Source organism: Patiria miniata, unplaced genomic scaffold (assembly GCF_015706575.1).
Source record: "Patiria miniata isolate m_02_andy unplaced genomic scaffold, ASM1570657v1 HiC_scaffold_17, whole genome shotgun sequence".
NCBI lineage: Eukaryota > Metazoa > Echinodermata > Asteroidea > Valvatida > Asterinidae > Patiria > Patiria miniata.
This window is the reverse complement of record NW_024037055.1, coordinates 10,122,488-10,139,130: the sequence shown is the minus strand read 5'-3', so window position 1 is coordinate 10,139,130 and position 16,643 is coordinate 10,122,488. Positions and strand designations below refer to the sequence as shown.

At 39.9% G+C, this 16,643-nt stretch overlaps 1 protein-coding gene across 1 annotated transcript in view; it reads left to right on the top strand.

The window, feature by feature from the left end:
* The window catches only part of LOC119723782 (alkaline ceramidase 3-like), a 32,299-nt gene that overhangs the window by 647 nt on the left and 15,009 nt on the right, over window positions 1-16,643 (top strand). The window contains exon 2 of the mRNA XM_038194642.1: window positions 1,718-1,853. Coding sequence (XP_038050570.1) covers window positions 1,751-1,853 — 103 coding nt within the window. The 5' untranslated portion in view covers window positions 1,718-1,750. The remainder of the gene's footprint in view (window positions 1-1,717; window positions 1,854-16,643) is intronic.

Sequence of the window (16,643 nt, the reverse complement as noted above, 5' to 3'; positions counted from 1 at the left end):
TTTCCTTTAATAAAAATGAAAAAGTAGGCCTATTGTCTAAATGCGAAATAGGAAAAAATATTGCAACCTGTGACACCACTTCAGCGGTTTTGTACAAAGTCTATGGGAAGTCAAGAAAACTTTCTAAGTATATCCTAACAAAATTGGGAATGTTTCTAAGTCCCAGATTCATGTCTTATCATCATTTTTGCAATGACTGACCTTCATTGAGATAATATTATACAAATATTGAGTGGCTCGGCGTGGAATGGGAGGAATATTATCGCAAGGTAAAATCTGGACTTTTCCATTTCACGAGGCGAAGCCGAGTGAACTGGAAAAGTCCAGATTTTACCGAGCGATAATATTCCTCCCATTTCACAATTAAAAGCCACTCAATATTTGTTTTATATAACTGACATATAGATCCTTGTCATTTGATATATTTGAACTTTTTTTCAATACAAAACTGGAGGAAAATGTATATCTCTCTTCCAAACCACCCCTTCACGAAAATGTTTGAACCCAACGCTGTAGCGCTGGCTCTTTGGAACAATACGCGCTACGCGCAACGCTGAACGCGCACACCAGCATGCATTTGCACACAAATACCGCGTCATGATCCTAACTGTTGAATAGTATTTCCCATTCCCCATGGGCGGATAGTACTTTTTGAGCCGCGGCATGAATGGGAGCAATAATGAATGCCACGTGATGTGAATTCCACCAATCAAATGACAAGGATCTGTATGTCGGTTATATAAATGAAGATAGAAAGTGGCATCAGGTTGCAATTTTTTTTCAATGAAATATCTCCACTTCTGGTCATCCAATTTAAAAAATATAAAAAGTTCTCAATTTCTGAAAGCCAGCCTGACACCTTGAAAGTAAATCCAGGTTCAATAAGAGCCAGAAAAAAATCACAGAAAGTGCCTTTTAAGAATGACTGATCTGTTTGAAATTTGGTAGGCCCTATCAATAATAGCTTTTAGGAAAAATCAGAGTAAAGGCATAGATATTGTCCCTTTCTCCTTCTCAAAGTGCTTTGTACTTTGTAGCAAATGTGAAAAATCAATATGTGATGTTTGTGATAAGCCAAATACAGTGCTTTGTTCAGGTGATTGTCTTAAAGTTAAAAACTTAGATTCACAAATCTCTGTCTTTCTGATTAGTTGTTCCCGTTTTTCCTTCCTTCAAGCTCCAATTTTGGAGACAGAAAAATCTAGGTCTGACTTATACATTTCACAGCATGCTGCAGCATTAATAGTGCAACAGCAATGGTGGAATGTTAAATGTGTCCTAAAGTTGGCGCACATAATTTCTTACAACCCAAATTTCCTGAAACTTTCTCGTCTGGAACAAGTGGGCAATTGCAGACATTGTTCAAACACACACAAACATGTGTGAGTGTGTAACCATCGGCAATCGTGGACCTAGGACAAAAGGGTTAGGGCACAAACAATATGTCTACGATTGACCGATAGTCCACGTTTGAAGTTCCTGTACAAAACCAATGAAAGTTGTTGCAAAAAGAGTACAAACAAAGGAATGAGGATTAGGGATAATGGGGAGGAGGTCCACGATTGCTGGCATTTGCAAAGATGTGTGAGTCTGTTACATTTGTTTCTGTCATTCTGTAAATCTAAATTTATCACAAAGAGTTGGAGGAGAGAATGATGCAGATTGCCTGCAGGTTGTGTTGTACATTGAATGTTACAATTGATTTCAATTTTTCTAGCATTTTGATGTCCGCTTGTAACGGTCGTCCTGGATGGCTCCCATGAAGGATCTGGACGGTGTTTGGGGAAAGCCAACATCAACCCTAGATTGGTGTGAAGTCAACTACGTTGTCACCCCGTACATTGCAGAATTCTGTAAGTATTCAAGGACACCATTATCATGTTTTATCCCAGACAAGACTTACTGGTGATAAGGGTTCAAAATCCACATTTGGTTTATGGCCATATGGGTCATTGATAAATGTTGGGTCCACATTTTATAATTCTGATGCACTCTTTAATCCTCCAAGAGTGATTATGAATTAAACTACCTACCCAACAAATATGAAGTCATTCTTAATGATACTTGAATGGCAATTTACAAAGTACCAAGGTAACAGAGACAGGAAAAATGTCACACTTTGGACCCTGAATTTCAAGAATGACCGATATGCCTGTGGGCAAATTAATGATGTGGTTTATTTTTGAGAGTTGGATTTGAGGCCATTGTCTTGTCAACATTGACTGCCTCACCAAACACTAATCGCTCCAGCCTGTGGCAGGGCTGCCAACTTTGAGTAAGAAGTAGGGGAGAAGGGCGGATACCAGACTTTGCCATAGGTCTGGGGGTAGTACAGGGCCAATGGGGAGAGGGGCAGGTACCAGACTTTATCCCTCCCCCTTTCCCCCACCCTCTGGCCACGCCCCCACCCCACCCGCCCCTCCCGATATCTCAGCCCCAAGCCAAAACCGGGGCTCAATATCTCTCGTCTTGAAGATCTCCCTCACCAGCCGGTGAGTCTGATTGCTTATAAATCCAAAAGTCTGACCTCTTAAAAAAAATTAAAAAACATTATATTGATATATATAAATGATGAGTATGATCAAGCCAATCGTTAAGGGATTTTCTAGATGGAATAAAGCCACGCTGCGCGATTACGTCCAGCGATATAATATACCGTACGATCAAAATGTTGCTCTTACGCGTAAAGTCTACATCAACGGGATAAAAAAATACGAAGCTCAATTTAGAAACTTGAGGAAAAAGAAGCTACATGAGCTCAAACAGATTGTAGACGATTATGATCTAGAATATAACCCGTCGGGTTATAAGGGTCGATTTTTGAAAAAAGATTTACTCTCGGCGATTCAAAACTCTAGGCAACCCGAGTATTTTCAAGAGGCTGAGTTTAGAGCGACGAGGAGATTTAGAAATAACTTTAGAAACTGGGAACTGATTCCTAGACTTTTTAACGACGATTTAGTCAAGTTTTTGATACGCACAAAGATCAAATTGTAAATAAAATCAAGTCAGAATTGAGAGAGCTGAGAGGTTTAAAAATGGAGCTCACAATCAAAATAAAATACGAAAAAACCAAACCCGATGGTACGATCGAAACGATCGAAGCTACACATTTTACCGATCAGAGAGTCGTTTTAAATCAAAGTCAAATAAAACAGGTTTTAAAAGAAGACATCGACCAGATATTTAAAAAGGATGAAAGGTATACGAATCAAGGATCGGGTTGGGTTTTAAAAAAGATAATGGCGTTGTATATCAACATCAACAGGTTTAACCCTGTGAGAGGTAGTTCTTATATTGACCTACCAAAATGTATCAAACAGAAAACGGCGATGATTAACATTAAAAACAAAGACGACGAGTGTTTGAGATGGTGTTTGAGAGCTGCTCTTGGGTTGTATACGGATAAAGTAAAAAATAACATAAAAAACGATCCTAAATATAAAATTCATAAAGAAGAACCTGTTGTATACACCAAAGACGACGGACTCAAATTTAAAGGCGTAGACTTTCCAACACCGATCGACCAGATACCAAAGATAGAAAGACAAAATAATTTAACGATAAACGTATACGGTTATGAGGGGGAAATATATCCGTTATACGTGTCTAAAAACTACAAACCAGAGTCACGACCTATCGATCTGTTTTTGTTTTCTGAGGGCGACAAGCATCACTACTGCTGGATAAATAACTTTTCGAGATTGATTCACAACGTTACAAAAGATAAAAGTAAGAAATATTTTTGTCGAAGGTGCCTGAGTCATTATAGAACGCAAGTAAAATTAGATAGACACACGGCCGATTGTAACGGTATAGATACACATCCGTCAAAGATTGTATTTCCTACCGCTAAGCAAAAATATGTAAATAACGAGTGGATAGTCGACGAAAACGATGTGCCAACATTAGAATTTAAAAACTACAGGTTTAAACAAAAAGCACCGTTTGTAGTTTACGCCGACTTTGAATCGATATTAGAAAAAAACTCGGACGATAAAAAGAACAACACGCAAAAGACAAACATTCACAAAGCTAGCGGTTACTCGTTGGTAGTAGTTAGATGCGACGGCACCAATGCATATCAAGAGACTTATAGAGGTAAAGATGCTGTATCAAAGTTTGTAAATAAAATGTTAAAAATACAAAGCGACATAAATTGCATATTTAAAAAACCCCAACCCATGAAATTTAATGAGCGAGCTAAAGAACATCATGATACAACAAACACGTGTTGGATTTGCGAGCAACCAATTTATCCCAATTACTCGAGCAACTGTCAGTGCCAGAAACCCCAAATACCAAAAACAGAAAAACAAATAAAAGAACATCAGTACGAAAACAAAAATGGATTTACAGAGTCTAAATGCCTCGAATGCAAAAAGAAAATCAACAAATTTAGAAAGGTGAGAGATCACTGCCACGTCACGGGTAGATATAGAGGTACCGCGCACGCCTACTGCAATCTAAAATTACAAGTTAAACCAGGTTTTACCCCCATACCAGTCGTCTTTCACAATCTGCAAAATTACGACGCTCACTTGATCATGCAGAGTATTTCAGAGTACGATGAAAAGGAAATACAAGTTATCGCTAGAAATTCAGAAAAGTATATTTCGTTTTCGATCGGAAATATGCGATTTATAGACTCGTTTAATTTTATGGCGTCTTCGTTGGATAGATTATCTAAAGCTTGTCCGAGAGAGTCGTTTAAACTACTCAGAGAACATTTTAATCGTCAAAATATCGACTCGTTGTTACAAAAAGGAGTTTATCCGTATGAATACATGGACTCGTTTGACAGATTTCAAGAGACCAGCCTACCCCCCATCGAACAATTTTACAGCAGCCTAAAAGACGAAAATATATCGCGAGAGGACTACGACAGAGCTAAACTGACGTGGAACGAGTTTAAAGTTAAAAACATGGGGGAATATCACGATTTGTACGTCACTACCGATACGTTATTACTGGCATGCGTATTTGAAAACTTTAGGAAAACGTGCATTACAAACTACGCGTTAGATCCGGCTAATTACTATACAGCACCAGGATTGTCGTGGGATGCCTTGTTAAAACACTCGGAAATTAAACTCGAACTATTGCAAGACGTAGACAAACATTTATTTTTTGAAAAAGCAAAAAGAGGTGGTATCTCAAGCGTGGGTGGTATGAGATACCACAAAGCCAACAACAAATACCTACCCAACCATAATCCAAATGAGCCGTCGAGTTACATCACCTACCTCGATGCAAACAATCTGTACGGCTGGGCCATGAGTCAATACCTGCCGTACAAAGACTTTAAATGGGCGTCTACAAAAACGTTTACCGAGTCTAAGATATTATCTCTCAGGAAAACGTCAAACACCGGTTACTGCTTTGAAGTAGACCTCGATTACCCGGATAATCTCCACGACCTGCACAACGATTATCCCCTAGCGCCAGAAAATATCGTCATACCAAAAGAATGGATGTCTGATTATCAAAACGAGTTATTGGATACCGAACCTAGTAGCAACGTGCAAAAATTAACGTGTACCCTTAATCCTAAACAAAAATATGTTTTGCACTACGTCACGTTGCAGTTGTATCTCAAACTCGGCTTGAAACTTAAAAAGGTACATCGAGTGTTGCAATTTAAACAAGCTCCTTGGATGGCATCTTACATAGACAAAAACACGCAACTCCGAACAAAAGCGACCTCTGATTTTGAGAAAGACTTTTTTAAACTGATGAATAACAGCGTGTTTGGTAAGACGATGGAAAACGTCAGAAACCGGATTGACGGTTACCTGCTCAGAGACAATAACGATGACGATCGAGATAAATACCAAAAAATTATACAGAAACCGAGCTACAAAACGACGACGTCATTTTCAGAATGCAAATTGTCATTTGTCGAAAAGTACAAGACTAAAACCGTGTTAAACAAACCAATCTATTGCGGAGTGAGTATCTTGGATCTCTCAAAGACGCTGATGTATGATTTTTATTACAACCATTTGAAAGACAAGTACAAAGAGAAAATCAGGTTGATGTACACAGATACGGACAGTTTGGTACTCGTAGTGCACACTGACGACGTGTACAAAGATATGCAGCAAAACGGGCAACAATACGACCTTTCGAATTATCCGACGGATCATCCTTTGTACGACCCAACCAATAAGAAAGTGATCGGTAAATTTAAAGACGAGTTTGGAGGTAAAATAGTCAAAGAAGTTGTTTGTATAAGACCTAAAATGTACTCCATTTTAACCGCTGACATCAACCTGAAAAAAGCAAAGGGTGTCACAAAATCGGTTACCTCTAAGAAATTAAAACACCGACACTATTACGACTGCATCTTAAACAAGAAATCTCACTATGAAACCATGACTCACATTAGATCGGAAAACCATATTCTTTACACCGTATCTCAAAATAAACTATCGTTGAGTCCGTTGGACACAAAGAGGTACATTTTACCGGACGGTATAAACACGCTGGCTTTTGGTCACCGCAATCTAGATATTAATTAGGCGGTAATTGCGTGTCCTCGGGTACGACTTGAAGCTCTTGTCTCACAAAACTCCTTTTTGGGCCGTTTTGAAGGTAATAAAGAGTAGGACCCGTCGTGACTTTTTTACCGTTAATCATTTTAAATTGACTCGTTCTTTTTTCCACGTTGAAGATGTCTACGCTCCAAATGGGATCCGTGGCTCTTCTCGAGGTTCCACCCTCTTGCTCGCCCGGGTAATATAAATATCTAACCATGGCATCTTGCGGTAATTGTTGCTCTTTTGTTTTAACGGGGTTAGCCGGCGATTGCCGGACCTGTTCAAGTTTAACCGCCTCTGACGGTGCTTTAGCTATTAATCTCGTCGTTTCATCGTTTATAGCTTTGATCACGCTGGGTAATCGCTCGACCCATTGCGTGTTTCTACTCTCGGGATTTAACATTTCTTGAGCGTACTGATGACCAAACAGTCTCTCGGCTAGCGTTCGATTAAATCTTTCTACGATACCCTGCGACCGGTGGTTTCCGGGTTCGCCTACGATAATCTCGACGTTTTTTGAAGCCATCCATTTTTTAAATGCACCTTTAAATTCGGTACCGGCGTCTACTCTCAACGTTTTAGGGTAACTCAAAGGCGATCTCGCGTAAATCTTGACGATAGCATCCTGGGTAGAATCCGCCGTTTTAGAAACCAAAGGTTCTGCTTCGTGGTATCGACTCGCAACGTCGACAACCGTCAAAGCGTATTTATAAGTCTTGCGTTTTACTTTATCCCAGGGTAGGTATAGCACATCCATTTGGTGAAAATCGTTTGGTGTTTCAAACTCTTGCGATGTACTCGTAGGTCTGGGTACATACGCGGGACCCGGTAGATAAATTTGCCAGATCGCTTGTTTTTTAAGCCAATCTCTGATTACTTTTTTATCGATTTTTGTTTTATCGTGTAAATGGTCGACGGCGCTTTCACCTCTCCAATAACCGCTCGGGCTATAATACAGTTTAGATAATGTTTGCATATTATTTAATATAAAAGACGTTTATAATAATAATATGTCTGGCTTTGCTATGATGGTTGGAGGCGCGATCGTCAACGCTTTAGCTTTTACGGGTTCAAACTTTTTATTTTCAAGTCTGAAACAGAGTGATGCCGACGAGGAGCGTAAGAGACACGATTTAGCGATAGAACAACTCTCGGCCGCCAAAGATAAGTGGCAACGAGAACGAACGAAATATCTAGATTTTCTCAACGAACGTATCAGAAAACAAAATGCCTCTAAAGAAACATTTTCCAACGTAGACCGAGCGTTGCGTTACTACAACGAGGTGAGTGGACAATCTACCAAACTACCCGTAGGACTGCAACGCGAACCCAAACTCGAAGATTTTTACGAGCCTAGCGACCAACAAATAGAAAGAGAACTGGTGTTTATCGCGGGAGGAACGCTTTTGGTGGGTTTCTTGGCTTACAGATACCTTTAAATTTAAAACTCGTATAAATAAAATGAATGCGTACGGAAAAAAGCTCAATCCCAGTAGACTATTAAAAATACCCAGATCTATCAAGGGTGAGAGAAAAGAGGTGGTCATTACCCACAATCCCAGTAGTATATCGGCGGGGCAAACGCTGAGAGTTAAGTTTCCTCAATTGGGCGTAGACGACGTGATCGTACCCGGCACTTGTAAACTAGCTTTTAGTTTAGAACTCGAAGGTGGAAGCGACGACAATAGAACCATTTTTAGCAATTTGGCCAGAAATTTAGTCAGCGAAATCAGCGTCAGGCTTCAAGGTCACGAAATCGTGAGTTATCGTCACGCCGACGTGTACCACAACTTTAAAGACAATTGGATCAACAGCTCGGCAACTCGAAACATGGCGTACTCGGGCATAGAAAAAGAAAACGTGTCTAAACTAAGAATTGGGGCTGGAGATGCTAACGCGGGCGCCAACAGCGGTAAAGATCAGGCTATCGCGGATGCCTATGGTAACAGATATTGTATTCCCCTAGACATTGACATACTGACTTCGCATCACCCTTTTTACCCCAGCGGTTTAAAACAACCTCTGACGTACGAGATAAAGTTTAACGATCACGAAAAAGTAGTCAACAGTTCAGATACGGCGGCGATGTATTCTATCTCAGACTTGTCTCTCGAATACGAAGTGGTGACCAACAGAGACCTAGCTATCACCATCAGGAATAAACACAAGGGGTTAATGCAATATCTGTTTGATAAAATCCACTCGCTAGAAGTTAGATCCGTCAACAAATCGGACACGCTTTGGAACGTCAGCGTCAATCAACCCATCAGGAGTCTCAAGGGTATTTTGTTTTTGTTTAAAGATCCCGCGGTCAAAAATCCGCAGCGATTTTACAATCCAAAAATAACCAAAACATCAGTGACCGTAGAAGGTAAACCCAATCAACTCTACAGTCAAGGCATGTTTCAGTATCAACACTGGAATGAAATCAACAAGTTCTTTGGAGACAGCGATACCGAAAGCGGGCGCGGAGTAGCTAAAGACTTAAATTTGACGGGTTTTGACCTCGGAGACTACCTAAAAGACAAGTACGGTCTGTGGCTCGATTTTAGAAGTAACGACGACAACTCCGCTCACGGATCCGGTAGGAAACTCGGAGACGGAGGAGGCATCAACATTCAATTTAACAGAGAAGCCGAAAGTCAAGGTGACCTCACGATGTACGTATTTTTGGTCATGGATGCTCAATTGAACTTGGAAGACGGGAATTTTAAATCTCTGTTAAGTTAAAATGACACAACCGCATTGCGCTTTAATCGTCGGCAAAACAAATTCGGGTAAAACCAAATGGATTTTGGATCTGTTAGAGTCAGACTATAAAAATACATTTGAAGCGATAGTCATCATTTGCCCTACCATATTTAAAAACAAAACGTACATCGAAAGAAAGTGGATTCAAGCAGATCCCGAGGTATACCTCTGCGATCCGGAATTGTACAAGATGACGCTCAACGAAGCGATCGATTTTTACAGGAAAATATTCGAAGGTGTTGCCACGCTGTTTATCGTGGACGATTGCTCTTCGGATCAAGAGATTAAATATCGTAAAAAGACGTGTGCTTTAAGCAAGATGGCATTTAGCGGAAGACACGTAAATCACAGCTGTTGGTTACTGACCCAAAAGTACAACAGCGTTTTAAAAGATTATAGAGAAAACACGGCCTGGTTGGCTTTATTTTACTGCAAAGATAAAACATCGTTTGATCAAGCGTTAGACGAAAATGACGTCGTACCCATTGAAGAACGAGATTATATAAAACGACGTTTGAGAGATGTGAAATATAGTAAATTGGTCGTATACACCGAACCTCCAGTTAGTTACGAGCTACTTGAGTAGCTAGGTGAGTAACAATTAATAGCTAGGTGGGTAACAATGAATAACTAGGTGGGTAACAATTAATAACTAGGTGAGTAACAATTAATAACTAGGTGAGTAACAACCTACTCAACAAGCTACACAAGCATTACAATTTGCTGATCAACAAACATCAACAAAATACATTTTGCTGTTAGTAAATGATAGCAATATTCGAGTATTTGCAGTTTTTGGCTATTATCGTCATATCGATTAATTTATCGTTTTACACCTACGAATACCTTTGCCTTTGTAACAAAGTTGCAAAAGCTACAACAAAATTAAATTCGTTTCTAATTAAATGGAAGACCTAAAACTTGCTTTAACGAACGAACAAGATCACAACGCAGAACATAAAGATCGTTTGTGCGGTGTCATAGCAGCCGGAAACTCTAGAAAGTACTTGGGAAAGGAATACACCGTTAAACATATCGAAGCTCTTGACAGTAAAGAACTCGAAAAGCTGTATCATCTGTACGAAACTAAATTTGGAAATGAAATTGTTAAAACCGTTGGTAAATACACTTTAAGTCTATTTTCGAGAGTGTTAGCTGTGGTTACACCCGTACAAGTTTTAGGATATAACGTCACTATAGATTCTGAAGAAGAACTCACCAACGACTTGAGTTCCGATCCTATTATAAGCGCGAGTATGGCTGGTATGTTGAGCGACGTTTGTTACAAGTACGGAACTTTTATATCACCCCTAGTTGCTACGATTATCACAACAAAACATTTGAAATTTAATAAACCTAATATAATAAATGGAAGATCAACAAGCAGCGATCACAGCTCAACCAGCAGAGACAGAGACGCCTCAACCGATAAAAACAACGTCGTCACCGACGGTAACGAGAGTGACCAAGACTAAAAATCCTAAACGAATTCAGCAGGGTAAAGCTTTAGCCGAGCACAATAGACAGATGAAATTAAAATTAGCAAAAATGAACGTAACATCGGACGATAATACGAGCTCACCGGACTACAACTCTTGGGCGATGTGGGGGGCTATAGCGTCTATAATAGGAGTGGGGTTGCTGGTACTAAAAAGTAAGGCAACTGCGCCGGTTATACAGCCAGTGCCGGTAGTCACGCAACCCACTACACCCAGCGCCCCCAAAACGCTAGACATGGAATAAACCAGCAATTTAAAAATTGTTATATTAAAAACGATGAGTAACTTTGACACAAACGGAATAGCTAATACGATTTATCACGGAGCCGTCATATCGGGTCTGGTGATGGGATACGCCATGGTAGGAAATAAACTACTCAAAATGAAAGCGCCGGATTTGAGCAAACTAAGCGTAGAAGATGCGGCTAAATTGACGGGCATTATAAGTGGAGCTCTGGCCACGCAAAATTGGTTGGTGACCCAGGGTATACTACCGGGCAGTATAATGAAAACGGCATAATTTAAATAGGTTTATTAAATAAATGGATGAGGGAGGATTTTATGATCCAGACTACGAAAGAACAGATGATTATGACGATGATGATGTAGCAGAGACCAATCTGGATTGGGACGATTTTGATACTCCTGATACACCGGTAGACACAGAAAGCGTCCTCGGCACGGGAACAATAAGCAGATTATCTATAGAACTAATAAAAGAAGATGTTGATTCATTTTACAAACAAAATAATATAGACCCCGCGTTTATCGACCCCAACGATTTTGAAATTGGTAAAGACAGAAATCTATACGTTAAAACATATAAAGGTCGAGAACCATTATCTTATAGACGAGGTGGTCAAAGAATATATTACAAATTAAGTACCTTACAAAATAAATATGGTACCGCATTTATTCGCGACACCCTCAAAATCGCTGACTATAAACCAACACTACTTGCCAAACTAAAAGATAAACTCGAAAAAGTACAACCCGAGAGTATCCCCTTGACAGAACTACCCAGAGCCACCGATGAGGTAACCGAGATTATAGACGATTTACAACGCGACACCAGCGCTCAAACGGAAGGATTAAATTACAGAGAACTCCAGGGTTTAGACAAAAGTCTTCAGACGTTGAGAGGTAACCTAGAACTTAATTTAGCGCGTCTCACAGAACTAGACCAAGAGATATTTGATGCCGAACATGAATTAGGTGATCATAGGATCAGCGAAGAAGAACGACGAGAGTTAAACGATAAATTGAGCGACTTAGACGCTGAAAGATCCGCCAGATTAGAAGCCGCAAAAGCCAACGAACGAGGACTCAAAAGTCAGATCGCTAGAATCAAAGAAACGATTAATAAAATTTTAGGCGACGACACGACTCTGGCGGAAAAGATTAGAACTCTGTTTAGAGAACAAGGTGTGACCGTAGTGAGTATTTTAGCCGCTTTGAGTTTAGCCATCAGCACGATAGTGAGTAGCATCGTCGCTAGCGCGAGAGGTGTGGGTGCCCCACCCGCGCCATCGCCAACACCTGCACCAACACCAAAAGGCGGTATCAAAGAGTGGATTTCAAAACAACTCGCTAATTTTGCATCTGCTCTTCAAAAACTCGGAGTGAGCGCGTTGGGTGCTCTGCCGGGTATCATAGGCAGCGTACTAAGTTGGATATTTAACGCGCTGAGTAAGTCCGTATCGTGGTTGGCCGAACACGTGTGGGCTTTGTTTTTGGGTGTGGGAGCCTTGGTGTTTGCGTACCTGCAAAAACGATGGTAGTAATAGTTGTAATCAAGTTTAAACAAAAAAAATAAGCCTTACCAGCACAAAGTTGGTAAGGCTTATTTTTTTTGGTGAGATTAGAGTGTGACTTATCGCGTTGCCTCGTAAGCTAAAATACCCATGCCAACGATAGCTAATATTCCTACCGTCAACGATAATTTTTCGTCTTGGTGAGTTTGTAGTTTCGTGGGTTCTTGGGTTAAAACTGTAGGTGTTGGTGTTGGTGATGGTGATGGTGTTGGTGTTGGTGTTGGTGTTGGTGTTGGTGTTGGTGATACAACATCGGTCGTAGGCTCTGGGGGTGTTGGTGGCGCGACGTCATCGGTGTCATCAAAAGAGTCGTCCGGTTGAGGTTGTGAGTTTAAATCTGGCACCAAACCAGTTTTCATAATCTGGGTAGCGATTTGAAGATTGTTGTTATAGCCGTCGTGCGTTCCAACCCTCAAGTTCATATCCGATGGAATTAAATACAACCCCGGTTTCACGACAAAATTTAAAGGCGTTCTGGCATACTGCAAAGAGTCTTGAAATTGATTGATACTCGTTTCCATGTCGTCTACTGCATTGATGATATCTTCAACGATGACGTTAAATTGTCTCTGAGCGTCTAATCCGGTGCCTGGTGATAATACGCTCGTTTTTGTTTGAGCCTGCGCACCGAGTAAAGCGTACACGTAAGATCTGATCGATTCGTTGATCTTTATGATTCCTGCGGGGGTAAACGAACTCTTGGCGGGTATAAAATCTAACCAAGCCTTTTGTACCGATTCATTTTGTTCGATAAAGGCTACGGTATAATCGCTGTAACGCCCCGAACCCTTGGGTGGATCGTCCAGACCAAACCCCATTTTAGTTCCACTCATCATATCTTTACGATACTCACTATACTCGAGATTAAGGTCGGTTGTATCATAATCGTTTCCGGGTACGGGTACGTAAGACGTGTCCCAGTAATAAGCTATACCTAAACCGTTAGAGTTTGTGTCTCTCGTCTGTTTAAAAGATTTATTTTGATCGATGCCAAACAACAAAGAGGTATCGGTAAATGCTCTGAGATTATAACTGTTGTCTAGAGCTTTAAATGCGTCATCTCCCGGTAAAGGAGCGGCAAAGTCGTACAGGATCTTTCTAACCGTAAAATATAAATGAAAGTTAAAGATGGCCCAAACGTAGCGGTTGCTCGCGTTTAAAAGATCGAATCCAACACCGCAGCCCGTAGTAGCGCAGTAGATCGCAAAATTTAACTGATTTTGATAAAACGACATGGGGTGTGATTTCCAACGATCTACATCCTCATCCGTTGTGATGCGAGGCAATTTATAGTCTGAGGTTAAGTCGGGGAACAAGGTTAAAAACCCGTTGGTATTATTAACTATAACTTCCAGTTCACTGGGTTTAGTGCTGTTTAAAAACTTTGCTTGGGGTGCAGCTTGATGCTTTAGCTCGGTTGCCTTGGCTACATTTTGATTTACTTGTTTCGTTACCTGATCGGCTATCGATTGTATCTGCTTTTTTAACGACTTAAAATCACTCATTATTTTAGTTTCAGTTTTAATATAAAAAGACTTTAAAATAAATGCATTCGTTTCACTTGTTTCAAAATGAGCAGACGTTTAAATTAGAAGACGTCGTAGATAATTTAAACGGTCAAAAATCTGTACGCGTAAAAAGGCTAATGTTTAACCCCGGATATTTTAATATTTCCAGCGCCACGGAGATTGATTGGTTTACGCAAATAGATGGGAGACCCGCGTTTACCACAGATAAACCTCCCCCCATACCCGCGGAGTTTCTTTCAGATGTACACATAAGAACGCCAGATAGAGATTTTATAGAGCGATTGTTACCCGATATACCATACCACTTTTTAATTAACGATGAAAATGTTTTACAAAAAACTATAAACGATCTTATAAAAGCGTACGAAGACGATAGACTAGAATCCGTTTTAGAATCAAACAAAAGAAAAAGAGCTATTATAGCTGAACGGCGAGGGTTGATTTTAGCCGCCATGTCTTCAGAAATACCAAAAACTGAATTAGAACTTAATACGCTTCAATCTTTAGTAAGAATATTATATGTTAGAGAAAGGAAAATCTTTGAAGGTGAGGAATTGGCTTCAAAGTTTATTGAAGGAGAAATGGGTGCGAGCGAGTTGAGCGAGTTGAGAGATAGTAGAGAAGCAGGGGTAATTATAAGGGGAAGTCTTATCGTGACGGGTGATGATTTAGATTTTATTCCTCCGAGTCATTTAGCGCCGTTACCACTCGGAGTCACCGGTTCGGTCATCATAGCACCGGGGTGGTACGACGTCGATTGGTTCGATTTCATTTTAAATTCTATACCCGGGGTAAGTTTTCGAATATTTAGAGAATCTAAAAAGGTGACATTGGTGATAACCGACGTAAATCTCAAATTGCGCTTGAACAGAGAAGTATCTCGATTACTCAATTTACCCAAAGGAAGACTGGTACCCAAAGTGGTGTATACGGGGTCTTACGACGTTAATCCGTTTAAATTTTTGTTTATTCGCTGCCCGCAATTAAGTACGAGTGAAAACTTTTTTAATGGTCGTCCTTCTGACATCTTAAAAATCGTACCCGTGGCTACGCGCAAACCCGATATTGATAGAGCCGAGGGATTCAAAAATCTTAAAAACGGTATAATCGACAAACTGACATTTTCTATCAGCGGTGAAAAAGGACAGGTATTCAACAACAAGGGTGAGGGTATCATTATCGAGTTGGAGATCTTTTAATTTTAAAATCTTTTTATATTAAAAACATGAGTGTAGATGGTAAGGCGCTATACCCCGATATTTCTGGAGATGTACTCCGATTAAATAGTAACGAAGAAACAAAAGTGTACAGACTTAAAAAGATTGAAGAGATTCGATCTTTAATCTTAAAAGAGAGAGACCACCGAGAGCACACTTATAAAAAAATAAAGAGAGTGATCGACACTATTAATTACGTAGAAATAGGATTAGAAGGATTGGGGGCTATAGCGGGGGCTGTCGGTATTCCCGCTCTCTTGGGTGTTATATCAACCCCCGTTGGATTGGTGCTAGAAGGAACGTTTATAGGCGCTTTTGGTGTAGATATTCTGCTTAGAATCGCGTCTAGGCGATTATCCGCCAAGCTAAAAAAGCACGACCAGATTAAAATATTAGCAGACTCCAAACTTAACACGATTGAAGAATACGTGTCTCAAGCCATCAACGACGGAGATATATCACACGAAGAGTTTATATTGATTACGAGAGAGCTCGCAAAATTTAACGAGCTTAAGCAAAAAATTAGAACAAAGACCAGCACAAAGCTTCAAAAAATTAAAAACGATACAGACTTTGAAAAAGAAGTTAAAAAACGGGTAGACGAACGGCTGGCAAAAGAAAAAAAATCTCTTATCGAAAAACTTACAAGTTCAAATTCTCGGTAAATAAACATTATGAAAGCGATCCACCGAGTTATACCTCTATTTCACCTCTTGGGGTGTTACCCTCGGCCCCGCCTTTATTGTAGTGGTCATCGTATCTTTTTAGTGCTTTATTAAATTGATTTTGAGTCACTTTAAATAATTTTCTAACTCGTTCTTTGTCTAATCCAATGACGTGATGGAAACTCGCGGCTATTAACGACCGTTTGACACATCCGTTTCCCCTCAATGTTTTGTAATTAACGAGCTCGTTATATTTATTGATTGTTTCTTGGACATCTTCTAAGTCTTGCTCTGGACAAACAGACAAAATAAGTTTTTCCACAGTTTTTCTTTTGTTTCTTTTTAAAATTGACCAATTGATACGATCTTCTTGCGCATTTTCTGCCGAAAAATCAAAATAACGTGAAACTATTTCACCGCACGTTTCACAAATTAAAAAACCATTCTCGATGATTATATGATGATCGCACTTATCCCCAAGTTGTGACGTCCCAAAGTATTCCATCTATTTAATAAACTTTAAATAAAAATGATTGCAATTTTAAATAAAGAATTAAATATCACCCTCTGTTCTTTATATAATTGAAATCAGATCTCTTAGTGCCCGTTAATAGCGCCCTCTGTTT